Source organism: Bicyclus anynana, chromosome 14 (assembly GCF_947172395.1).
Source record: "Bicyclus anynana chromosome 14, ilBicAnyn1.1, whole genome shotgun sequence".
NCBI lineage: Eukaryota > Metazoa > Arthropoda > Insecta > Lepidoptera > Nymphalidae > Bicyclus > Bicyclus anynana.
The window spans coordinates 14,366,896-14,394,393 of record NC_069096.1 but is presented as its reverse complement, the minus strand read 5'-3'; the positions used below and the strand labels follow the sequence as shown (position 1 = coordinate 14,394,393).

The window sequence follows — 27,498 nt, the reverse complement described above, 5'->3', positions numbered from 1 at the left end:
TACATCATTATTATAATTAGATATTTAAAATAACAAATAAATAGCAAACATAAATAAGATACTTCTTAGTTATTTATTATTTTAAATGCATTGAACTAGCAGCCGTTGAACCATTTGATTGCATGTGAGCATATTTTACAAGATTTGAATCATAACTAGCTTCACTTCCTCCGTGAGCAAAACGTGCAGCTTCCATAGCTGCCCGCTCCATCACTGCACGTTCTTCAGCGATTCTTATTTCTCTTTCAATTTCTAACTCATATTTTTCCTTAGAGAGTTTATCTTTTAATTCTATATTTTCTCTATATTTCATTAAAAGAGCTGATAAATATTTTATTGGATCAGCTGGTTGATGTACAATAACGTTAGCTATACAGACGCGTAATGCTTTACCAACAGTATTTTTAAGGTATTTAAAGTCTTCGGTGACATGTATATCGTCTGGACAGAGCTTAAATATATCTAAATGACTTCGAATACGAACTAAATTTCCTAAACCATCATTTTCATATTCACTAGTAGAATCTGCCTCTCGGTAAATATGCTTCCCTTCGGAATTAATATAATATCTACCATAATTATCATAATAGTAGATAACACCTTCACGTTGTTCCTTTATTTTTAATAGAACACCAGAGCTATCCATCATATATTCACTAGAAGTTTTATGAGCTTTGTAAATTCTCTGATGTGTTTGTGGATCAAAAAAGTATCTTCCGCATTCATCATAAAAATATACATGATCTGCATCATCAGTCAATGGTACTAATTCATTGCATTCATTTGGCTGGTACAGAGTTTTATCATCTTGTTTTTTATAAATTTTGCGACTGTGTTGGTCAATATAAAAAATACCAAGATCATCAGTAAATTCTTCTTTCGTATCAGCTGCGCTGAGTATCGATATAAAGGACTTATGGCTATGCTCTCCAAAAATTGCCAAATCCCATGCATTGCATAGTTCAGTAACTAAACGTTCACGTTCTTTTGGCGGCAACGCATGATTAAATATCCGTAACTGATAAAAATCATTGCAAGAACATATTTGTTCTTTAATCATACCTTCTATATTCAGATAATTTAATTCTAAAAATTTTTCTAGTGTCATTTTTGAATTTTCTAAAAATTCGAGTCGATCTTGAAAGTAATTTTTTTTGGCCTGCAGTTCCATTACAGGAGCAGAAGCAGTTTCATCACCAAGACTAGAAATTTTACTATTTAACAGGTAAATTTTTTCCATAAGCTTATTAATTTCCAAATTGTGAACAACAGTACAACGAATCATACTTCCTAAATCATATCCTTTTTCATTTAGATGATCTAATAGTTCTTGTATGTTAGTAGACTTAGATGTTTGCAGGCCATAAACTATTTGTTGTAAAGCTTTATTTAGATCCATAGTTACATTTATATGTTTCTTTAACTGTATTAGGAACTCGTCATGTATTATATCAATCCAAGATAGTAATTCCTCTGTTTCTTCTCGTACTTTTATTTTAAACTCGTCATCGGTATCAAAATGTCTGAAACATTTTAATTTTTCCAAAAGAATTTGATCAATATCATTATGCATTTCTTCTATAATTTCAAAGTCTGACATAAGTTTTGCTTGATCATCATTTGTAAGTGACGGTAGATATTTTAACATATATCTCTTGTAGTATTTCAGACGACAACATATAGCATCTTTTGTGTAAGTAATAGCATCGTATACTTCCTGGCGAGAGATAATTTGTAATTTGTTAGAAAAGTTTTCTAATTCTTTTATTGCATGCAACCATTGTAAATGAAAATCCATGATAATATCAATAATTTGAGTTTTTGAATCTTCTTCGAGAGCTTTACGCATATAACACATAACATTAAATATATTATCAGAATAATCTTTACGAGTCAAAAAAATTGCAGGTACTTCATAAAAATACTTAATTTCCTTGGATATGTCGAGCAGGAATTCAGCATTCATTTTATTATCCATGATGAGCTTTGTTGATTGTTTTGCCATAATTGTAAATAAATTGATAATTAGATATCTTTATTTCTATTTATTTTAAATTAATGCGTCTCCGTTTTATAAAGGTACTTAATATTTTTTATTGTTATTCAATCTTTATTTTCGCAAAAGAAATATTAAATCACATTTATAATTCTGGTTAGATTTTATTATTTAAAAATTGTCAAATAAGTATTTTTTTTACATTGTTTATTTTGTGTAGTTTTTAATAAAAGAGCAAAGAGGTAATATTCATCTGGTAGAAAGCTTTGAAGTTATTGGTATTGGTAATATTTTTATCATTCACAATAGCAACCCTGTACGCGTCTACGATTTGTTTCCGAAAAGGTCGTCGATGACTTTGCGATTATACAAAATTACAAAGAAAAGTGTAGCTGTTTGTGTAATTTTATATCAAGTTATTTAAATAGTAAACATATACACACAATGGCCGGGGCGATGTTGTTCGAGAGATCACGCGTTTCATCGTCGAACAGAGACGAAGACGTCCGCATGACTGATAAAATAGTTAGCACAGGCGAAGTGCCCGAAGATGACGAGGAGAACATCAGGGTTAAAGAGCAGGGCATCCTGAACCTCGGCGAGAAGTACAAGAAGGAAGGCAAGGCGAAGGAGCTGGCCGAGTTGATAAAAGCTACAAGACCCTTCCTCAGTCTGATAAGCAAGGCGAAGGCGGCCAAACTGGTGCGTTCTCTCGTCGATTTCTTCTTGGATTTAGAAGCCGGCATCGGCATTGAGGTTCAGTTGTGCAAAGAGTGTATAGAATGGGCCAAAGAAGAACGCCGCACGTTTCTGAGACAGTCCCTGGAAGCGAGGCTGATCGCGCTGTATTTCGACACCGGTATGTACACAGAGGCGCTAGACTTGGCGACGGCGCTTCTTAAAGAACTAAAGAAGTTAGACGACAAAAATTTGCTAGTTGAAGTGCTTCTGTTAGAGAGCAAAACTTATCATGCCCTTAGTAATTTACCCAAGGCGCGTGCATCTCTGACGTCAGCACGCACCACGGCGAACGCTATCTACTGTCCACCTAAGATGCAGGCAGCCCTCGACTTGCAGTCAGGTATTCTCCATGCTGCAGATGAAAGGGATTTCAAAACAGCTTACTCATACTTCTATGAAGCCTTTGAGGGTTATGACGGAGCAGACAGCCCTAAAGCTTTGACTGCTCTGAAATACATGTTGCTATCCAAAATCATGCTAAATCAAGCGGAAGAGGTTAATACTGTATGCAGTAGTAAAGCAGCGCTTAAGTATGCAGGTAAAGAACTTGAAGCGATGCGTGCTGTTGCCACAGCTTCACACAAAAGGTCATTAGCAGATTTCCAGGCTGCACTGAAGACATACAAACGCGAGCTAGAGGAGGATGCAGTGGTCCGAGCCCACCTGGGAGCCCTGTATGACACCATGTTGGAACAGAACTTATGTCGCATTGTAGAACCTTACATGCAAGTACAAGTCGACCATGTAGCTAAATGTATCAGACTTCCAGTTGTCCAAGTAGAGAAAAAGTTATCTCAAATGATACTTGACAAAAAACTGAATGGCATACTGGACCAAGGAGAAGGTGTGTTGATTGTATTTGATGAGTCACCATTGGAGAAAACGTATGAGACTGTCCTAGAAACCATCCACCATATGAGTAAGGTCGTTGACACCCTCTACCAGAAAGCTAAAAAACTCTCATAGGCCTGTGTAAATTGTTGTAGCATTAAAACTATAAAGTATATATCAAATAACCTTAAATTTTCATTTCAGAAGTAACTTGTAAATTAATGCTATTTTTTAAATGAATTACATACCAGAACATGGTAAAATTGTATGATTAGCCTAATAAAAAAAATCAGTAAAACCTGTGCAAATATCTTAGGAAAAGTACAGTGGAAAAATACCACTTTTGATTAAAAAGCTTTACTTTTTATAGAGTTATAGAATTCTTTACAAAGAATTGTTATCAAACAAATACGCTCCTACAATTTTATCAGGTACTCCTTGCCCTTTACAAAATCACTATACTTATTTTCAAAGCATAAGTTTGGAATAACCATAGATTTATAAAAAAAGGTAAAATAATGTATATTGCCTTTGTTTCTTTTTATCAAATCCTAATAAAACTGTTACTTATTTGAAATAATATGTAATAATAAAAATAATAAACTAATGTTTAATTTGATTTTTACTTTCTTTTTTTAACATAAGCTAGTGACAAATTGTAATATTCTGTTTTATTGAAGATTAAAGTGTTCTTCGAACATTGTTGTTTATTTTGCTCGCCCACCTTGTCTCACACACATGCAAGTCATTTTATTTTCAGAGTTGACTGTTGGCAAATGCAACACCTCCCAAATTATGTGTGAATCATTGAGTACACTGTACTTGTAAACAGAGTTTGACCTTAGTCAATTATAATTTCATTTAAGTCTTATTTAAATTTTCAAAATATTTTCTGCATACACACCTCCATGACTCTTATTAATGGTCTAAGCTCTTAGAGCATGTTGGTCATTATTAATAAATTGTTTAAGTGGACTCTGTGAAACTTATTAATTTGTTACCATAGACTCACCACCATGGCGTGAAATGATACATCTATGGATGGACATAAGCTTCTCTTAGATAAACAGATAGCTCTGAATTTGATATTTTTTAACTAAATTGAAATAATTATTAAATAATTTGAATATTTTAACTAAATTGAAATTTTTGGCCCGCTCAAGCTTTTCTGTCCAGCTGCATTCCTTTTGTGTAGCTGAGTATTATGTATTTATTTATTAAGAAATGAATGCTTGACTGCAAATTATCTCACCTGATGTCAAGTGGCAATGCAGTCTAAAATTATACAATCCGTAAGGAGTACAGTTGATAGCTTACTCTTGACAGTTTATGAGTAGAGTAGGGTTGATATTATAAGAGAGCTACCTAGTGAAGAAAATTATTTTTTCGAAATGCCAATAGGTGAAATGTATTTTAGTAGGTGATTCCATATACTATAATATTGTAGGACGTAGGTACTCTAAATAAAGCAATAACTGCAAACCTTAAAAGTAATAATTTAAAACTTGTGACAAATCCTTACATGGATTGAGGTCACATGGCCATTCCTCAGGGTTAAGACATTTTGCAGTTAAGATTACATGCACTTTTACAAAGCAATAATCTTGCTACCTATATGAAAAAGAAATGGCAATATTCTTTATAATATGACCAATATTCCCATTCCCCTCCAACTAGTCGGGAAAGACAGCTAGGAGCGGGTACGACAATAGACCAAAGGGGCGGGCATCGAACCACCACCCCTTGGTGATGAGTCCGACCGCTCTTACCGTTGAGCTATTGAGACTATAGATGTATATATCTTTGTATAGTTTATGAAAAAAATAAACAAATAAGAATTACTATTGACAATTTATTGTAAAAAATTTAAATTACATATTAAAAATATTGTATTAATTCTATTTACTACAGTTAATTATAATTATTGGTCACCAAATAAAAATAATAACAAATCACAAATTCTTAAAATTATATTGAGGTATCCATTTACAATATATTACAGTAATAATATATTTATTGGCGGGATTATTAAATTACACTTTACAATTATTTATTTTATGTTTTTATTAAAGCTATTTCTACAAAGAGTATTTATTTAAATTAAAACGCTTCTTTCAGAGGTCTTTATAACACTAGTGTAGTAATATCAAACAGCGTTTTATTCTTTAAAACCAGTGGCGGATTAAAAAATGTGCCGCCAGTAGGCTATTCAATTTTTGTTCTACTACTGTTCGCGAACATTTTTAGAAGATTTTATCAGTCGGTAACATTTCAATTTTAAATATTGTTAATTTGTTAGTACGTACAAAGGACTACAATATTGAAATTTTTAAGGATGTTTTTAAGAGTAGTTTTCTTTATGTCCGTAAGTAATAAAAACTATTTAGGCCAAATTTGCCGCCCTCTGAAATATGCCGCCCTAGGCTGTAGCCTACTTAGCCTACTGGTAAATCCGCCACTGTTTACAGCTTTATTTATTCTTCAATCCTATTAATAAAAATAAAAATATTTTAAACAGGTAAAGTGTGTGGTGTTCTAAGGGGTAATTTTTTTACCATTAGAGAGCTTTGTTATTTTATATATATTTATATTGTTCTTTCCAGCCCTACATAGATAAAATTGTAGAATGTATATGACATTGTTCTTCTTTGCATCCCTAGTGTTACAATATGTACAGGGTGTATCAAATAGCGTTATTCCTTCTGTTGAATTCCTCCGTATCCTGAGGGACGTCCCAACGCGGGTTCCAGAATCCTTCAGGTGTCTTCGGTCTGACAGGGTTCGTTCGTCCGCGGTGTTTGGAACATTCGTCCATTTTCTGCGCGAGCATCGCCGGGTCGTCTTTGTATAGCTCGTCGTAAAACTGTAAAGCAATATTTTTATGAAACTTCGATTTTACAGTCTCCGTGGCGTAGTGGTACACGCGATGGATTTACAAGACGGATTTCCTGGGTTCGATCCCCGACTGGGCCGATAGAGGTTTTCTTAAATTGGTCCAAGTCTGGCTGGTGGGAGGCTTCGGCCGTGGCTAGTTACCACCCTACCGACAGACGTACCGCCAGGCGATTTAGCGTTCCGGTACGATGTCGTGTAGAAAACCGTAAAGGGTGTGGATTTTTATCCTCCTCCTAACAAGTTAGTCCGCTTCCATCTTAGATTGCATCATCCCCATTACCATAAAGTGAAATCATAAAAAAATTATGACTCGAATCATCATTATCAACCTATTTTGACGGTCCAATACAGTGCCAGGCCTACTAAAAGGAGAGGGGATATGGCGCTTAAGCCCACCACGCTGCTCCAATGAGGGTTCACGGTCCAGGTTCAGGGTGATAATGTTAAATTCATAGATGATAATGGTCGAGTATTCCAAGGCACGGAGTGTAACATAACCAATTTCCCAACTTTGCGCTAGAAATTTTTACAAAATTTTACTTAGAAAAAGTCAGACTCAGGGTTCGAACCCAGGACCTCGTGATCCGACTTCACGTAAGCTAACCACTGGACCAACGAGGTAGTTAGTCCAGTGATTAATGAGATTAAACCTCAGACTAAATATATAAGGACCTGTCAAAGTATATGATCAACGATCTAATGCAATTATAAAAACTGTCTCTATAGAATTCATAATTGTAATCGTGTTCGTGGGAATAATAGCTCCGAAATATACCTTTTTGTGTAGTCGAATGGTGTAAATACAGTCAACAACTTCTAGTTTAGTATAAGATACTAGTGTATACCTATTCTAAGCTTGTTTTCCTCACAATATGACAGACAATTTTGTTTGTGAATTTAGGTGTGATACTGGTCTTTATGTGATTAGTCTGATGATTGAACAATATGAATACTCACGTTCTTGCATTCGTCGCAGCTCCAGCCGAGCAGAGCGCGTTTCTCCGCCTTCTTCCTTACTGCGGGCTCTTTGTACACCGGCGCCATGTTTGTTTTCACCCTGTCAACATAAAACATGTGTTTATTTCTAGTATAGTTCGAAAATCACGTGAACAAAGTGACCTAAAGTAATAGTAAAAGACTAAGATTAAGATTATTATATTATAAGTTTAGGTATAAAAGTTAAATTAATAATTAGTCACATAAGTAGGCTAGTATCTTATGAAGTACCAAATTGGTTCTTTAAGTAGCGTAGCAATGTGTCAAGGGCTCCCATTTCGGGGCACATAAAACGGCTTAAGAATCCTGTGACTACACACTTTCTATGTGTTATAAATCCATTACCTTTTCACAACATCATCATTAGCTTTCTCTAGTGTAGCAGCAATTGGTTCGCGCTGCAGTATAGACATGCTTGACTCGTTTCCGTGATCCTGCTTGTTCATTATGTTGACGTTCTCGGCGAGGGGGCGTTTGCTCGGACTGAAAGAGAGACGATTATCTTAGCATTCTATGGATTCACCGTGACCAAGGTAGAGATAGACCACGGCTCTAACTTGGCCATTTTGGACATCTCTATTTTAATATCTGAAATATTTTTAACCGACTTCAAAAACAGGAAGAAGTAACCAATTCGTCGGAATCTTTTTTTTTCTTATTTCTTTCTTTTTAAACCTCTTTTTCACATAGTATCGGATAATAGTTTTTAATCTTTTTTTTTTATTATTTTCATTGCAATTTAGCATTACGATTGCTGATTGAGCTTTGGAAACCGATTTTTTTTATCAAACTCAACGCACCGCGGTTTTGGCCGCGTATTTCCGTTTCGTTCGTGGGAATACATAGATTTTGTTACTCTGTAAAAATGGAGCTTTGCATTGGTAAATTGGTATGATTCAGTCATTTCTAAGTATTATAGGCTGTTTTATCCCCGTATATCCGAGGGAACAGTAACTATGCGGGTGAAACCACGGAGCGTCGTATTAGATAATTAGATGATGACGACGACGACGACGACGACGACGACGATGACGATGATAGTGATGGTGATGATGTTTATGAAAAATCAAGATATACTGACCTATTAAGTTGGTTATTGTTCCTCCGAGTGTCGATATGTTTATTGTGTTGCAAAAGAGATATGCTTTCATCGCAGTGCGTCTCGTCCTCTGTTTTTACTATTTTCTTTGGTGATTTAAATCTAGAACCATTAAAATCATCAATTTTGTAAAAGACGAGAATAAAATCTGTAATTTCATTATACTTGTATGTGGTTAAAATATGAGAATGGCTGTTGTAAGCTATAATAGGCTGAAGTGTTTTTCAGATAGCATGGTTAGGGTGACAGTTCGTTTCACTCTTGAAAGTTTGCCGCGTCTCACGATAATAGTACATATTATAAACGACATAAGGCAACTATCACCATGCATGCATGCTATCTGAAAAACATTTTACTTGACACTTTTTTAAAAAGGGTCTTAAATTGTTCATTATTGTTTTAGTAATTGAAAAAAAAAATATCATATTATTTTTTTGAGACACGGAATACATGTAAATTATAGAATAGATAAAATAAGAAATGAGTATATAAGAGGAAGTCTGAAGGTGGCGCCAGTGACAGAAAAATTGAGGAGTAGAAGGTTAGCTTGGTATGGACATTTAATGCGTAGGGAGGAAAGTCATATTACTAGAAAAATGTTGAATGTGCAAGTGGAAGGACATAAGAGGAGAGAAAGAGGAGAGATTGTGTGAAAGAGGACATGTGTGTAAAAGGAGTGGATGATGAGTTGACGAGTAATAGAGACGAATGGAAAAGATTGACATATTTTTCCGACTCCACTTAAGGATAAGGGTAAGGAGATGATGATGATGATGATGAATACATGTAAATTTTAAGTTTTAAATATTTTCTGTCTGTCTACCTATATTTCATCTGTGTAATGACGTCACGTAAGCCCGTAAACACTAAATCGTATACTAACAAAAGTGAGAGAAGCAGAATAATTTGACTTACCTGTTTGAATATTGGTTTAGGATATTTATGGAGTGGTCAGCAGATTTCTCGTTTTCCAGTTTTACTATATTTTCAGCGTCGCTGTCGCTCGACTCTGCCTTTATTTTCAATTTGGCGACGGTGGGAAACTTTCTAGGGCTGCTGTTAGCGATTGACTTGTACTCGTATCTACAACAAAATGTATCTCAAATGGGCCAGCGAGTTTTTTTTTTTTAAAAAAAGAATATTTGCCTTATCTTTGAAATATGACCAATATTCCTATTCCCCTCCAACTAGACGGGAAAGACTGTGGAAGTGGGTACGACAATAGACCAACGGGGCGGATCGAACCACAACCGCTTGGTGATAAGGCCGACCGCTCTTATTGTTGAGCTATTGAGGCTCTAAAAGTTGCCACACAGTGCCGGATTTAGGTAACTTGAAGCCCTAACTCTAAGCAATCTTCCCGTAAGGGGTCCTTATCCTAAAGTATTATAGTTACAAACAATAAATTAAAAAAAAACTACGTATGGCATTCGGGGACTAAAGCTTTAACATAGCATTTTTCATCAACTTATGCAATTATACTTATTTATTTATTTTATATATGCAGTATTTTTTTTTCTTTATAAAAAAAGAATAGATAAATTAAAAAAAAAAGTCTTTACGTTTAGCTGGAATCGAATTCTGGTTTAATAAGTTTTGGCCTTTTCTTTCACATCACTTGTCCAGTTGAGTCGATATGATAACGTCTAAATGTGTTACCTTGATGCACGGCTTGGGTGTTAGGTTTATTTTCGTTATGGAATTTCTTGATTCGGTCGCTGCGCTCAAAGCCCGCTATAAAAGCTATGCCATAGCTTAATACTTATGTATCGTAGGTACAATATGTATGTTTATCTCATGCTAGATGGGGTTGGATTTAAAATTTGTTAGTCTGCATTTTTATCTCTGAAACAGCTGGACTGATTTTGACGGGGCTTTCGCTGGCAGATAGCTGATGTTATAATGAGAGGGATTTGGTATATTTTATGATAGTATTCCGCGAGGTGTCTGCAATAAATGCAATAATACTTACAGTGGTGGAAAATTTACAGCTGCACTTGTGGGAGATGGCATTATGGTCTCATCGTTGTCTATCATTTCTTTTTTCACATTGCACTGAATTCAAAAAACATAAAAAATTAAATATTTAAAAAACAAATTTTAAAAAAGTATAAAGATGTTGGATACAGAAGGCAGTGTATCTATAGGTATATTGTGAGGAGGTTCTTCACTCTGGAGCCCTGACCACATGTTACTTATACACTCAAATGCCTTGCGATAAACTGGAGAGTTGTTTTTTTTTATACTAGCGGACACCCGCGACTGCGTCTGAGTGGATTTCAGTTTTTCATAATTCCCGCGGGAACCAAGGATTTTTCCGGGATGAAAAGTAGCCTATGTGTTAATCCAGAGTAGAATCTATTTCCATTCCAAATATCAGCCAAATCGCTTCAGTAGCCGCAGCGTAAAAGAGAAACAAACATACTTACACACTTACACACAAACTTTCGCCTTTATAATAATAGTGTGAAGTGTGATATTGTGATGTGATGTGATGTGATAAATTTTAAATAGTACTTTGTATTTAATAAAAATTATAGAGCCGTGATAGCCCAGTAGATATGACCTGTGCCTCCGGTTCCGGAGGGTCATGAAACAGTTAAAAAATAGACCATAAACTTATTATTGCATTAAAAAAATTATTAATGATTTTCAATATACTAGAACACCAATGAACAATTTAAGATCCTTTAAAAAGTGTCAACCTATTGTAAGACATGCAATGCATTCCTAATTTTATAGAAAGTTTGTAAGTCGCAGGCATTCGCTAGTTATTACTATAAAAAATACTGACCTGTATATTATTTTCGTTATAAACAATTTCGGCTCTGTTTTCCGGCGAGCATGTTAGGTCGACTACACTGCAATTTTTGATTTTGACAAAGTTCAGCCTTCCTTGCCTCATTCTGCCTCCTGACTTGCTGTGAGTAGGACTGGGGTATGTCAGTTTTAGAGATTTATTTTCTGGTGTGGGCCTGTAATGATAAAGCAATTTTTTTATTAACCCTTATTAACCATCTACTTCCAGCCAGAATATCTATCAGAAAGAAAGAAAGAATAAACATTTATTTTAAAATTTTGCCACACACCACAATGCCGAAGCACCGATGCAGCATCTGATGCCTCAACCTCCTGAGCAAGGCAAGACTAAAACTCAAGTAGCAGAAGCATCGCCACACCATCAGCAGTTTGAGAGCCCACAAGTCTCAGACTAATTGCATAAGGACCAGCCTCGCTAGATGTTACTTTTCTGTCAAAGAATATGATCAATGATCTTAGAAAATATAATATAACCTCCCCACAGTGAAAAAATTTTTCAAATCAGTTCAGTAGTTTCGTAGCCTATTCAATGCAAACAAACAATCAAATCTTTTTTTTTAATATTAGTATAGAAGTATAGATAATAATTAATAATATATTACCATGAATTTGGACATTTCTTTTTGTCTTTGATACTAAGATTCTTTATTTTACTCTGAAGTATTGGACTTTTTCGACCAGTTGGTGTACCTTCAATTTCTGACACAGACTCATCTTGACATTCCAAAGGCTCCTCTTTCTTTGGACTTTTAAAAGGAGTTCCATTATTTTCTTTCATAACTTCCTTTGCAATTACATGGTTTTGGTTGTTATCTTTTAGTGGTGATATATTGTCCGGAGGAGTTAATATGTCTGTATCTCCATTTATTTGTTTGAGTATAATTTGAATGATACTGAAGTCTTTTGTTTGACTTAATTTGTTTAACCCTGATGCTGCAAGAGAAATTTTATTAATGTTATAAAAAAATCCGTTATGATAATGAAATGCTGTCAGTTTGTTTTAAAAATCTATATTTTGAATAAAACTGTAATAGCTCCAATTCTGTACATTAAAGATATTTTGAATTTTTTACTCATTTTAAGGTCATTATAATCTTCATACTGAAGCCAAAAATATTTTTTTATCTGTCTGTCTGTCCATCTGTGTTTTTGTTTGACCAGGCATCACACTGGAACTACTAAATGAATTAAAATTAAAATTGGCAATAGTATGAAGAAGGTTATGGGATAGCCAACTTGTACATCAAAAGGCTGACTGCAATACTCCATACACAACTGGATTTGAGCTTGATATAGTGTTAGCAATTAGTGTGGCATGAAGTCATTATATTAAACACCCGACAGGGACTGGTAAAGAGTCAAAAATTGTCATCCCATGCCCACCAACCAATAATGGGGCAGCATGGTGGCAATCCCCTCTTCTATAAGTAGGGAGACCAGGCCTTGTAGTGCATTGTTACAATAGATTGATATTAGAGGTTACCCCTCTGTCAATATTATATGATCATGATCTAACATGTTCATACAAACTGTGTCTATAGAATCAATGTTAAAATTAGAAGTGTGTGTAAGATTTAAAATTAATTGTTGTGTGTAGTGTAAGGACATAGGATATAGTTATTGGTGTTAAATATTTTTGATGTGCGAGTCAATTCCCACAAAAACAAACAATTTTTTTTGTGAATTTGAGTGTGATACAAGTCCAATAGAAGGTGGTCTGAGGTTGTAGTAAGTGATAGTGCTACTCACCAATAGATGATAAAATCTGCTCCTTTGCAACAATAATCTTCTTTAAATTATCACAGCTGCTACAAGTTTGGCTGAAAATTTATGTATGTTATTAGGTACTGTGATGTGGACCACAATATATTTTGAGATAAGAAGAAAGACAAATGTAGGCAATAGTGGTGGAGTCAAAAATATAGCTCTCATTTCTTAAGCTGTGACTGGAACAACTCTGCTGCTATTGGTTGACAGTGACTTCACAAGATATGTTGTTGACACACGCTAGGCATATATGCAACAGAATGACAATATCAAAGGAGGCTTATATTTAGGATTGCCCAACTATAGGTGGAGTGTTCCCACAAACTCTGGAATATGACTTTCATCTATTGGTTGCAAAAAGCCAATGATACCACAGACTGGCACTGATTAATAGAGGCCTATGTCCAGCAGCAGATGCATAATGGCTACTTATATTATAATGGTGACTATAATGATGAAGACGTTTTATTTGCTGTGTATGCCAATCGGTTATGGAATGCTCTCTCAATAAATATTGGACATTCCAAATCATTTAACATAAAATTAAAAAAAAATTACTTTACTCATCATAACTGGTTTTTAAAAGTAGAATCTTTTTCATGGTTTTTGTCTTTCTAGTAAAGCTCTACAACTTACACAGAGCTAGATTATAAGACAGAGCAAGGCATCCTATGATCTGTTAGAGTTGAAGCAAAGGTAATGTGATTAAAAAGTATTTACTTTTCCAATTTTTCCTTCTGCTCATGAAACATTATTTTGTAATCTATATTTTCCATGTGAAGTTGCTCAAATTCCAGTACGAGATCTGAAATAATATTGTACAATAATATTTTGAAAATTGGGCGCCAAATCACACTAAATGAGATAAATAACTCGCCTCTGAAGTTTCCAATTGCTTGGGTTAAAGTTTCTTCCATTGCCGTTACTTTCAATGTTGGAAACGCTTTGCTCTCCAAAAAATGAGCACTTTTTTGTGAACTTCCCATTTTTCTGAGAGCAAAAGGTATTGTTTATGTTTAATAAGGCGGTTAACATAAATATTTATTTTTCTATATCAAAATGAAACTTTGACTTTGATCTACCTACAAGTAAAACACGATGTACTTTTGAAAATTTGGGTTTCGTGCGTAATTATTAAAATAATTATGTTTAAAATTAAAATTAAAATTAAAATAGAAAAGTAAAAATCCACCACCAGCAGCACCAACACAGATTATGGCACAGCACCATAGAGTAGGTAGAGTAGTATAATACATTGAGAACACAGCACAGAACAGATCATATCACAGATTAATACTTGATTAATAGATATTATACATAGATTATGGATTAATAGGGATTAATAGATACAACTGCATAAGTTCCTTGGATACAAGATACTACCACACATAGAGTACATAGATTATTAGATACGAATGACACGTTATACAATACTATAAAAAAAAAATTATACAATACTAGTAAAGTATGGACGGCTTAAAAAATTTAAAGCTTTATAGTATATATAGTTTTTGGTCTGAGTTCTGAGTTATGCTTATGACCAGTGTTGCCAGAAGGTTACTTTTGTAACCTTTTAGGTGATTTTTTGACTGCATTGGTAACTTTTAGGTTACATTAATAAAAAGGTTACTTTTACGTGATATTTAGGAATTTTTAAAATTTACTTACAATTTCGTATATCTAAAACAGAACGGTCGTTAAATCAAGAAATGCGGACAAATGCTCAAGAAATCATCGATGTTTCTGTGTCAATCTCACTATAAATGAAGACGTTACAATTGACGTTGTGAAATAAGTAAGTTGCAACTTGCAGTCACATTGAATTTCTTAAAAAAATCAAGTGTGAATTTAAGAAATTAACGTCAATTTTTTTTAATTCTTGCATCATCATAAGTAAGATGATTCTATTTACGAGTAAAATGTCCTTCAGTTTATAGTAATTTAGTACTTGGCTAATATTCGTAACAGACAGTTAATAAACAAAAAAACAAAATTATTTTAGTCCCCAGAGGCTGAAATGGTGGTTTAGCCATGCTGTGGAACGCAAAAAGCAAGAGTAGTTAGTGAAAAGGTTACTTTTTACACAAAAAGGTTACTTTTTTAATATTTCGGGTAACTTTTCACAAGACCCAACTGGCAACACTGCTTATGACCACAAACGGCTAAAAAGATAAGTAGATACGACTGCGTTCCACCTTCGACCATTAGTAACACAGAACACTAATAATTAGTAACTAAATAGTCTAAATAGTTAAAGCGTTCTATTCGCGATCCTAGCAATCACGCCCACGATGGATGGATGCTATCGATATCAATGCGTCTATTACTTTCTTTGTCTACCAATCGACATCTGTGTTGTTATTCTGTGCTGATAACTAATCTGTGGCTGTGGACAAAAACATTCATTTGACGTTTGTGGACAAAACCAGACAAAACAAAACACAAAAATATTTGTAGGACGATGAAATAACTTGCTTTTATGTTTTAACTTTTTTGTTTTGATTTTTGCTGCCGTTTCGTTTCCTGGAATTTTCGTAAAGTAGGTTAGTAAAATATTATATTTTAATTTTGTTTAATCCCTCAAAACTAAATAAAAAACTACCATTATTTTTATTAGTTTGGGTTTGGCGTGAAATAAAGTCAGTTTCGTCCTTGGATTCGGAATTATAATTTTATTATTACCTACAGTTTTTACTGCATATTTACAGAACTCATTTATTTTCAGCTAACAGATATGGGGCTGGACTGAACAGTGGTTTCGTGGTTTCTATTCCCGCCCATTGGACTGGTGTACCCACTCTCAACACAGTCTACAAGTAAGTGGAGGGAATTGCTAATTGAGCTATTGGTTTTCATTAAAATATATGGCTTATGGCTAATATATATTTTTTTTAATAGCTAAGCTAAGGAAGTGTTTTACTGTTGCTTGCTAAGAATTTAATAGTATTTTATAAGCTAATAAGCATAGATGCTTTGATGTCATAGAGAATTCAACATGGCCAGATTTTATTGTTAAAATTAAAAATTAAATTTTTTGATGACCATGGTTGTATGAAAGCTGAAAAGGATAAAATAAAGACTTTTGTCATATCACAAATTACCTTTATGTGCAATGTTGACCATGATTACAACAAATATATAGAAATTACAATTAGTGTAATTTCATAATACTTACACAGAATAAAGAATGATACAGAATGAGTCTACAAAAAATTACTCGCATCTTATTTTTTAGTTTTGTGAACAGTTTTTAAAAAACAAAACATAAGATGTAATTTTTCTTCATTTACTTGATGTTTCGCTTTGTGTCATACTGATTCAAGAATGAATTCGTTATTTAATTTGTATTTGGAATGGCTGCATTGTTCTGTATGCTCTATCTGCCTATTATTTTTTAATCTGTGACTACATACATAAGATTCTTTTGATTTTTTTCAGGTTTTAAAGTTGACCAGTAATTCTATCAAGATCAAGAAGAATATGGAGTGTGATGATGATATTGTTATATTAATAGTTGATGATATTAATATGACATTACATACAAAAGTTGATAATGATATTGATACATCATTACAAACAAAAGTTGATAATGATAATGATACATTATTACACACAAAAGAAGAACCAGCAGGTGATGACATATTGTATCAGGTGCATATTCAATTATTTATACTAACATGAAAAAAAGAGGAAATATTTAAGATTTTATTGTTTGTTTATTTGCATTGGATAGGCTCTGAAACTACTCTACTGATTTAAAATTTTTGGAAAGTAACATTACCACAAAGTATTATAGGCTGTATTCTTTACTGAACGTGAACTAATCCTACTAATATTATAACCACATGTATGGATGTTTGTTTGGATGTTTATTTTGATGATTGTACTCTGTAATGTCTCTACTACTGAAGCGATTTAGCTGAAATTTGGAATGGAAATAGATTTTACTCTGGATTAACACAAAGGCTACTTTTAATCCCAAAAAAATCCATGGTTCCCGAGGCATTCGTGAAAAACCGAATTCCACACGGTCAAAGTCGCGGGCGTCCGTTAGTATTGTAAATTCGAAAGTTAGTCTGTCTGTCTCTGATACTTTTTCACACGACTAAACAGCTGACCAATCAAGATGAATTTTAGTATAATGGTAAATGAGACCTTGGAGCAAAACATAGGGTACATTGACAACATTGACCCTAAAATAAAAATAGAAGGGGGTGAAATAGGAAAGAAGGAGAAGAAGAAGAAATACTTTATTGCACACAGAAATACAGTAATAAATAAAAACATTAAAAAACAATTAATAATCTAAACTTATTATTATTACTATAAGTAATCTCTACCAGGCAAGTGTGGAGAAGACTTGCGAAGAAAGAGCGGAAAGTTTGTGTTGAAAGTCCTTCATTTTTAGAGTTAGTAGAAGGAAATTTAAATTATGTACGTTCCAGAGTCCAAAATCGTAGCCGAATTCACTATAGTTCGCTTGTATTGCTGGTAACACTTAATGTTCACTTCCCTTCATTCTGAAGTTAACTGCCCCGATCGTCGTCTCCATCGCGTATTTATACCCACTAAGAACGCTTCCAGATCATTCTGGGACCGCCTACATGCGTGTTGTTTATTCCACGGAGTTCGTTAAATCAAAACAATAACAATAGAGCAATCAAAACAACTCAATTTGTCAACAACTCGAAAGGGCGAATGACTATGAACCCTATGTCTCTAGTGATAGGGTTTTCCATAACAATATTGAAGACAAGATGACCAATAATGCTGAACTGCAAGAATTGCTCTCTTTTGTTGCAATAGGACTAAAGAGAAAGCGATATTCTCGGTTTAGGCGATATAATATAAAATGGAGCAGAGTTTAACATTTTATTTATATGAAACTCATTTTAACATTCCAGAATCCAGGAAACTTAAATTCTGAAATTGAGACTTCTGTCAAGGTGGAGGCAGTAGATGAAGAAACCATTACTGATCAAGAAAACTTCTATGTAGATAATGCCAATGATACAGTTTATTTACCAGAACATGAAGACCATGAAAAAAATGAGGTACAAGAAGAATATGAGATACAAGAAAAACATGAGATACATGAAGAACATGAGGTACAAGAAGAATTTGAAGAACATGAGGTTAATTGTGAGAAACCAGTCCCAAAGACAAAGTCAAGAATGCTTAAACCCTCTGAAAGGTAATAAATAATTTGGACTTTAACAATTTTTCGTTATACTCAGTTGATGAAATAAAATATTTTATATCATTTTCCAATACCACTACAAAGTATTATAGGAGGTAGAACATCTTGTGTGGGAATTTAGCTGTAAGCATGAGTATTTGTACCTCTAAATATATATAACTCAAAGGTGACTGACTGACATAGTGATCTATCAACGCACAGCCCAAACCACTGGACGGAACGGGATGAAATTTAGCATGCAGGTACATGTTATGACGTAGGCATTCGCTAAGGAACGATTTTGGTCAATTCTACCCCTAAGGGGATAACACAGGGGTGAAGGTTTGTATGAAACTTTGTCAATTTTGCGGTCATTTGGCTGAAATTTGGAATGAAAATAGATTTTACTCTGGATAATACACATAGGCTACTTTTCATCCCGGAAAAGACCATGGTTCCCGCGGGATTTGTGAAAACTTAACTCCACGCGGATGAAGTCGCGGGCGCTCGCTAGTGATACATATTTGCATAGTACTAAATCTAAGAAGAATCGCGCTCAATGTCTGACGTGGTATAATACAAAACTATAAAAGTAGAGAGACGGAACTAGGGTAAATAATAGTAATTTTGAACAAGAGAGCTAAAATTTGTATCTGTCATCTTTACTTACTTAGTTCTAAATCCGACGTATACTTCGCGCTAAACTTCTAGTCAGCTCTGAAGTTGTCACTCGCCGAAGTACTCCGGTTTAATATTCCCTGATATACCGGCTGTGATATGTTTTTGTCCCTGTGCAACAATACGTTGAAGTTTTTTTACATATTCTAAATTGTTTATTTCAAGTAGGCTTACTTTAGTTTAGTATACTTTACTTTAGTTGCTTTATTTGCATATGACTGTGTACAATCATGTAGAAAATTTCAATTAAAAACTGGCCAATTTTGCTTTGACAGAATTATTGGTATAGAAAATTATACCTAAAGGTCTTTAAATATAGTCCAATATACAATAAAATCCCAAATTCAGAGCAAATTGAACCTTAAGGATTGAGTTTAAGGTTGAATTTGCAAATGCGACTACTTGAATTGAATACCAACAAGTTGGCACTCATTGAGTGGGGAAGTTTTTTTTTTTGATTGTGCATCCACTTTTTAATAGGAGATCGATGCTAATGTGAGATTTGTGTAGCACTTTTTAAATTGTTTTAGAGTTTCATATGTAAAATGCTGGAAGAGTACTTACCCAGAGCTGAAGGATGATAAAGAGCTACTTTTAGACTGTTTGGTAGCCGTCATGAACGAGATTAAGCCACCTCCGCCACCTACAGACTATTATTCGTTGGATGGCATTATGCTAAAGTGAGTACTATGTTGTGTTCTTACATCTTATATTTTTGAACACACATTAATTGTGTAGTTTTGATTTGATTTGATTGATTTGATTTGACAAAAGCCCTCTGTGAGCAGGTGCATACATTGCGATCACCAGTCGGCTACGATACCGAAGGCGACGCGCCACTATCAGGAGACGCACGGCGAGAGGTACCTGCACTGCTTGGCTTGCGGCGTCAACTTCAGAAGGTGAGCTGTCACTAGCACTGCAGTTGGTGAGCAGGCGCATACAATGCGATCACCAGTCGGCTACGATACCGAAGGCGACGCGCCACTATCAGGAGACGCACGGCGAGAGGTACCTGCACTGCTTGGCTTGCGGCGTCAACTTCAGAAGGTGAGCTGTCACTAGCACTGCAGTTGGTGAGCAGGCGCATACAATGCGATCACCAGTCGGCTACGATACCGAAGGCGACGCGCCACTATCAGGAGACGCACGGCGAGAGGTACCTGCACTGCTTGGCTTGCGGCGTCAACTTCAGAAGGTGAGCTGTCACTAGCACTGCAGTTGGTGAGCAGGCGCATACAATGCGATCACCAGTCGGCTACGATACCGAAGGCGACGCGCCACTATCAGGAGACGCACGGCGAGAGGTACCTGCACTGCTTGGCTTGCGGCGTCAACTTCAGAAGGTGAGCTGTCACTAGCACTGCAGTTGGTGAGCAGGCGCATACAATGCGATCACCAGTCGGCTACGATACCGAAGGCGACGCGCCACTATCAGGAGACGCACGGCGAGAGGTACCTGCACTGCTTGGCTTGCGGCGTCAACTTCAGAAGGTGAGCTGTCACTAGCACTGCAGTTGGTGAGCAGGCGCATACAATGCGATCACCAGTCGGCTACGATACCGAAGGCGACGCGTCACTATCAGGAGACGCACGGCGAGAGGTACCTGCACTGCTTGGCTTGCGGCGTCAACTTCAGAAGGTGAGCTGTCACTAGCACTGCAGTTGGTGAGCAGGCGCATACAATGCGATCACCAGTCGGCTACGATACCGAAGGCGACGCGCCACTATCAGGAGACGCACGGCGAGAGGTACCTGCACTGCTTGGCTTGCGGCGACAACTTCAGAAGGTGAGCTGTCACTAGCACTGCAGTTGGTGAGCAGGCGCATACAATGCGATCACCAGTCGGCTACGATACCGAAGGCGACGCGCCACTATCAGGAGACGCACGGCGAGAGGTACCTGCACTGCTTGGCTTGCGGCGTCAACTTCAGAAGGTGAGCTGTCACTAGCACTGCAGTTGGTGAGCAGGCGCATACAATGCGATCACCAGTCGGCTACGATACCGAAGGCGACGCGTCACTATCAGGAGACGCACGGCGAGAGGTACCTGCACTGCTTGGCTTGCGGCGTCAACTTCAGAAGGTGAGCTGTCACTAGCACTGCAGTTGGTGAGCAGGCGCATACAATGCGATCACCAGTCGGCTACGATACCGAAGGCGACGCGCCACTATCAGGAGACGCACGGCGAGAGGTACCTGCACTGCTTGGCTTGCGGCGACAACTTCAGAAGGTGAGCTGTCACTAGCACTGCAGTTGGTGAGCAGGCGCATACAATGCGATCACCAGTCGGCTACGATACCGAAGGCGACGCGCCACTATCAGGAGACGCACGGCGAGAGGTACCTGCACTGCTTGGCTTGCGGCGTCAACTTCAGAAGGTGAGCTGTCACTAGCACTGCAGTTGGTGAGCAGGCGCATACAATGCGATCACCAGTCGGCTACGATACCGAAGGCGACGCGTCACTATCAGGAGACGCACGGCGAGAGGTACCTGCACTGCTTGGCTTGCGGCGTCAACTTCAGAAGGTGAGCTGTCACTAGCACTGAAGTTGGTGAGCAGGCGCATACAATGCGATCACCAGTCGGCTACGATACCGAAGGCGACGCGCCACTATCAGGAGACGCACGGCGAGAGGTACCTGCACTGCTTGGCTTGCGGCGACAACTTCAGAAGGTGAGCTGTCACTAGCACTGCAGTTGGTGAGCAGGCGCATACAATGCGATCACCAGTCGGCTACGATACCGAAGGCGACGCGTCACTATCAGACGCACGGTGAAAGGTAGCTGCTTCGCTACTATACAGGATCAGACTACGAGGCCAATCCAATTGCAGTGTGAGAGGGAGATGTTACCGCCCTGAAGCTATTTACCACTGCATTGGAAGACGTCTTTAAGGTTCTGGACTGGAACCGTTGGTTGTCATGGCAGAGACTAGATAATCTAAGTATGACCATGACCTCAGCAGAGTGTGTCAACAGGTGGGCCTTAAAATGAACACGAGTAAGGTAAACTGATAGCCCAGTGGATATGACCTCTGCTTTCGATTCCGGAGGGTGTGCGTCCTTCCGGGGCATGCATCTAAAACTTTTCAGTTGTGTGCATTTTAAGAAATTAAATATCACGTGTCTCAAACGGTGAAGGATAACATCGTGAGGTACCTGCATACCTGAGAATGTTCTTAATTCTCTGCGTGTGTGAAGTCGGCCAATCAGCATTGGGCCAGCGTGCTGGACTATTGGCCTAACCCCTCTCATTCTGAGAGGACACTGCTGAGCTCGACTCAGCAGTGTGCTGAATTTGAAGTTGATAATGATGAAGGCAAACTAACTGTAATTTCCAGTAAAACAACCCTATACAAGCATGAGAAGACATGCATTGCGCCCGACGCGGTGACGGTACTGAAGGCGCGCGCGAGGCAACTCGGCGATAAAGCGCGTTCCAGACCCTTCTTGTGCAAGCCTAAAAAGAAGACCCCTAAGATGTAAGGGAACTATTGTACTTACAAATAGCTGTTACAGCAACCTTTGGGATTATTATACCTACAACTAGCTGTTCCGACAAACTTAAAGTAGTTCCTGTAAACTTTGGAACTATAATACTTACAACTAGCTGTTTTGGCAAACAGAACTATTTTACTTACAACTAGCTGTTTCGGCAAACAGACTTACAACTAGGTGTTCCAGCAAACGTTGGAACTATTATACTTACAACTAGCTGTTCCGGCAAACATTAAAACTATTATACTTACAACTACCTGTTCCCGCAAACGTTGGAACTATTATACTTAGGTACAACTAGCTGTTCCGGCAAAAGTTGAAACTATTATACTTACAGCTAGCTGTTCCGGCAAACATTAGAACTATTATACTTACAACTAGGTGTTCCCGCAAACGTTAGAACTAATATACTTGCAACTAGCTGTTCTGGCAAAGGTTTCTGCCATATGTAGAAAAATGCTGAGGTAAGATGTTAGAGAACTATTATATACTAACAACTAGCTATTCTGGCAAACGTTGATGAGGGTATAAATACCCTAATTTTGATCATTTTGAATTTGTTTGTATACCTTGATTTTAATTTGTTTGTTGGTGCAACATCGTAATTTCGTTGTGTCAGGTTCCCCTGCACAGACTGTCCGGCCATCTTCAAGGTGCGGTCCGGCCTGACGGCGCACCAGCGCACGCACACCGGACAACGGCCCTACGTATGCTGGCAATGCTTAAAAGCCTACACCAGCAATACTGCGCTACGGGTGCGTATGTTATGTCAGGTTCCTGTACGCGGACTGTCCGGCCCGCTTCATGTTATGGTCCCGCATGCTATGAACAAATAAGATGAAAAAAAAGATCTTTGTATATAAAATGTTTATGCAGTTTAGTCATAGACCTTAAGAGTATGCTAATAGTAAAGCAATTAAAAAAAAAAGCAATTAAAGTAACAGGGTATCTGCGATCATTACTTTCGGAGCTACAGGGATTTAAAGGGTCAGATTTGCGGCGCTGCCGCGGATCCCTGAAAAACGCTCCATACAAAATGGCACGAGTTAGTGACGTCGTTGGCTCGCTGGTCGTTAGTATGAGCGTTCAAACAAAATTACTAATATCTTTGTTATTTGTGCGTTTATGTTAATAGTTCATTTATTGAAAAATGTCACATTTAATGTAAGGAAGCTAAAACTGTAGGAATTTGTATCTAATTGCGATAAAAGATTTTTATTAGATTTTTAAATTTTATAATCTTATTTATTTTGCAAATATCCAGTCAATCTTTGCTTTTTATGTATAAATTAGTTAACATTGACCTTATTTATCCGAATTTATTATAAAAATCAATATATTTCAACCTAGTCATCCCCATTCTGTCTTTACCCCATTTTGTTTGACAGCGGCACGAGAAGTTGCACACGTCGCAGAGGTTCGAGTGCGCCCACTGCGCGAGGATCTTCCGCACGCGCGCGCTCATCACCGCGCACCTCGACACACACCTACGTGAGTGCTTCGCCGAGTCCTTCCTTCCTTATCAGCCTCAGACCAATTATAGAAGGACCTGTATCGCACTCATAGTCACGAACAAAATTGTCTGTCTTTTTCTGAGGAAAACGAGCTTAAATTTGGTATATATCTTATACTAAACTAGAAGTTTTTGCCTGTTTTTTACACAATTCAATTACTCAAAAAGGTATTTTTACGGAGCTCTTTAACCGACGAACACGATTACAACTATTTAACATCAATTCTATAGACACAGTTTTTATAATTGCATTAGATCGTTGATCATATACTTTGACAGAAAAGTAACGTCTAGCGAGGCAGGTCCTATACAATAATTGGTCTGAGTTATCAGCCGATAGACGTCAACATAGACCTCTTGCATGGACCTCCAAGCACAACGATCCGTTAGCATCCAGCGGCTCCCTGCAACCCGCTTGATATCCTATAGTCCACCTAGTGGGGGGTCAACTAACACTGCGCTTTCCGGTGCGAGGACGCCATTGGTGCCATTTCAGCACCTTGGGACCCCAACGTCCATCGGCTCTTCGAACTATGTGGCCTGCCCATTGCCACTTCAGCTTCACGACTCGCTGAGCTATGTCAGTGACTTTGGTTCGTCTGCGGATCTCCTCATTCCTGATTCGATCACGCAGTGAAACTCCAAGCATAGCTCGCTCCATCGCTCGCTGAGTGATTTTGAGCCTTCTAATAAGGCCCATAGTCGGCAACCTATATGGACAAAGCCTTGGCCCTGTAGTGGGCCGTTAAAATAGACTGATAATAATTTATACATTGCACACCGCAGCACAGAAGCGTTTCGCGTGCGCGGAGTGCAGCCGGCGGTACGCGCAGCGCTTCGCTCTGCAACTGCACGTGGACCGCGTGCATCGAGGCCTGCCGCCGCCCTTCGCCTGCCAGCTGTGCCCCAAGAGGTAAACGGTTCACTTCTTTACCTGACAATTATGTTCCAGAACAGGCAAACAGACCCGGGAATTTTATAGATACTTTTACCATCTTTTCCTCAGGAAGTATACGTTTCATTTGTTGGTCTGGCATCTGTGCCCCAAGGGGGAAACGGTTCATTTCTTTGCCTGCCAGCTATGTTCCAGAACAGGCAAACAGACCCGGGAATTTTATAGATACTTTTACTGTGTGATCCCATTTCAAGTCACTACTGAATTTATTGACTATTAGAAATTTGAACTTGTTCAATATGTAATTGCAGGTTTGCGCGCTTGTCCATACTTAAGGAGCATATGCAGAAAGCGCATGGCTTGGATATCGTCACACGGAAAGTGAGTATGTTTATATTATATTCTATGTACAATTTAAATAAAATCAGTTCTGCCTTCCGAACAAATTAGACAGACTTTACCTTTAAAATTGACTTGTAACCTATATTCACACCAGATTATGTCATTAACTACTACACTCAGTGAAACACAAAGGAGATTTAATCTATCTTTTTCACATCACAGACCAGTTACATTACATTTTTTTTTAATTTTAGGTCTGACTTGGAAACGGAACATTAGTCGTTCTGCAGTTTTATGAGGCTTTTGTGTTTTCTCGTATAATCTGTTATGTGCATCTATCTATGCCTGATTTAACTATCGGAAATCATTAGGGAAGATGAAATGGTTAATCGTACAGATTGATGGCTACAAGACTCAGCGATACATTGTAGCATCTAACGGTACAGATTGACAAATTCTCTAGTGAGGAGGAGAGGACAAGGCAGGAAAGGACTTCAAGGAGAGATGCCCGTTTTCTACGACTTCGAGTTCGTCGGAACACGAGACTGATGGCGGTGCAGGCCCGAAATGTATTGGAGGAGGTTCAAGGAGTAAAAATGAGGGACAGTTCGCAAAGAATTCAAAGAAATCGGCAGCTCATTTGTGCCTGACAATACACTTAAACTTGAGATACCACACCGCAAGAAACCTAGTATACTTTGAACGTGAACATCGTTATTAAGACTTCGATGAGTGGAGAAACTTCGACATGAATGCAAGTCTAGAGACGCAAAGAAGAGCATTATATCTAGTCTAACTTTTAAAATACAGTGGCATATTGGCGCCGACTTAATTATGGTCTGGGGTCAAATATGTTTAGGAGATAAGTTGGTGGTAGTCGACGACGGGAATCCGACTACTGATCTGTATATCAAGGATATTCTAGAAGAAAATGTGCCAATAAAGGAGCACACCTCGACGACAACTTGAGCTTAATAACAAAGCTCCTAACTCCTAAATCATTTTGGTGTAACGGTGATGGAGTGGCCAGCACGGTCCCCGGATACAGTGGTGTAAATAGGGCGGTGCCACCGGTGCCCAGGCACAGGGCCCATATTCTCGGGAGCGCAATAATAGACAGAATTAAGCATCAAAATGGGCAACGCATTTGCAGTAGTGAACCTGCGTTTGAGTTTTAGTGAGTGAGACACAGTGGGTGGAATAATAGGCAAAAGGTCTACTTAGATATGGCGCAGTTATAGAAGCTTGCACTGGGCGCGAAAAAAGCTATTTACAGCACTGCCCGGATATGAATCCAATTGAACACGTTTGGGACTTGCTTGAGTGTGAAATCAAGAAAGGCACCTAGCAATCTGGGCGAGTTGCGAGACGTATCACTTAAAGAATGGTAGAGGTTGCCCCAAGTAATCATTGATAACATCATCCGCAGCAGCCCAGACGGGTAGAAACCAGAATCAGAGTACGAAGGAGAAGCATGCGATAGTAACCTCAGTTAATTCTAAACTGTCACATAATCTTGAAACTTTAAGTTAGGTGTTGCAATGTTGTTATGTGCACTTTTTACCTATCCTAACCTCTACCCTATCCCTATTAATATAAAAATTGTGCCCATTACCAACCAAGGTTGCTAAGTTGTTAACCATACGTTACTCCTTTTCCTTACCCTCAATATCCAGAATGGTTCCTTGTGTCACAGATGTACCTCAAAGAGCTGCCGTCGCTCACGTACGCTCGAGTGGCTCAAGCCAAGCTGGTGAAGACCCGGGACGCTATGCCATAGATAATTTACACTGATATTAATTAAAACTTAGGTATATTCTTTTTGTAAACGTTTTTGACGGAACAAGCAAATGAGACATTTGCTTCGGATCGTATTTTGCTTTTGAATTATTTATCGGCCATTGTATAGACCTGTTATCACACTTGCTGGGTTATTCGAAATTAAAAAAATATATATCATACATTTTTTAAATATTCTCCTTGCCCTTATTTAATTACTTAGATAAAAGAATGTTTTTACATGTGTATGACAGTAGGTCAATAGCGGGGATCGTATTTATGACCTCTCGGCATAGCCTTTTTACCGTTGAGCTATTGAAATTATTTAGTTTAGAAAATAAAAGCCACTAATCGTCATCAACCTATATTCGGCTCACTGCTGAGCTCGAGTCTCCTCTCAGAATGAGAGGGGTTAGGCCAATAATCCACCACGCTGGCCCAATGCGGATTGGCAGACTTCACACAC

General features: G+C 37.6%; 3 protein-coding genes across 5 annotated transcripts; 2 read left to right on the top strand and 1 right to left on the bottom strand.

Moving 5' to 3' along the window:
* The first annotated feature begins 2,296 nt into the window (after nt 1-2,296).
* On the top strand, nt 2,297-4,266 carry LOC112044947 (26S proteasome non-ATPase regulatory subunit 11). The gene has a single exon (XM_024080963.2). The coding sequence runs from the start codon at nt 2,441-2,443 to the stop codon at nt 3,701-3,703; it is 1,263 nt and encodes a 420-aa protein (XP_023936731.1). The 5' UTR covers nt 2,297-2,440; the 3' UTR covers nt 3,704-4,266.
* Nucleotides 4,267-5,404: 1,138 nt separating this feature from the next.
* On the bottom strand, nt 5,405-14,381 carry LOC112057013 (uncharacterized). Of its 3 annotated transcripts, none has more exons than XM_052885255.1 (12): nt 14,232-14,381; nt 14,023-14,135; nt 13,866-13,950; nt 13,128-13,198; nt 11,981-12,311; nt 11,353-11,533; nt 10,531-10,613; nt 9,474-9,641; nt 8,541-8,660; nt 7,805-7,942; nt 7,421-7,520; nt 5,405-6,431 (listed from the first exon to the last, which is right to left on the bottom strand). In XM_052885255.1, exons 2-12 carry the CDS (start codon nt 14,129-14,131, stop codon nt 6,252-6,254), a joined length of 1,566 nt encoding a protein of 521 aa, XP_052741215.1. In that variant the 5' UTR covers nt 14,132-14,135; nt 14,232-14,381; the 3' UTR covers nt 5,405-6,251. The 3 variants fall into 3 exon arrangements, with proteins under 3 accessions (XP_052741215.1, XP_052741216.1, XP_052741217.1); XM_052885256.1 differs by having other exon boundaries at nt 14,228-14,246; XM_052885257.1 differs by lacking the exon at nt 14,023-14,135 and having other exon boundaries at nt 14,232-14,349.
* Nucleotides 14,382-15,531: 1,150 nt separating this feature from the next.
* Nucleotides 15,532-27,227, top strand: LOC112049829 (oocyte zinc finger protein XlCOF6). Its single transcript, XM_052885555.1, has 17 exons — nt 15,532-15,688; nt 15,871-15,961; nt 16,584-16,796; nt 18,050-18,339; nt 19,533-19,682; nt 19,791-19,904; nt 20,087-20,200; nt 20,383-20,496; nt 20,679-20,792; nt 20,975-21,088; nt 21,181-21,384; nt 22,347-22,487; nt 23,123-23,258; nt 23,892-23,994; nt 24,803-24,929; nt 25,223-25,292; nt 25,508-27,227. The coding sequence occupies exons 3-17, from the start codon at nt 16,626-16,628 to the stop codon at nt 25,511-25,513; spliced, it is 1,968 nt and encodes a 655-aa protein (XP_052741515.1). The 5' UTR covers nt 15,532-15,688; nt 15,871-15,961; nt 16,584-16,625; the 3' UTR covers nt 25,514-27,227.
* The last annotated feature ends 271 nt before the right edge of the window (nt 27,228-27,498 follow it).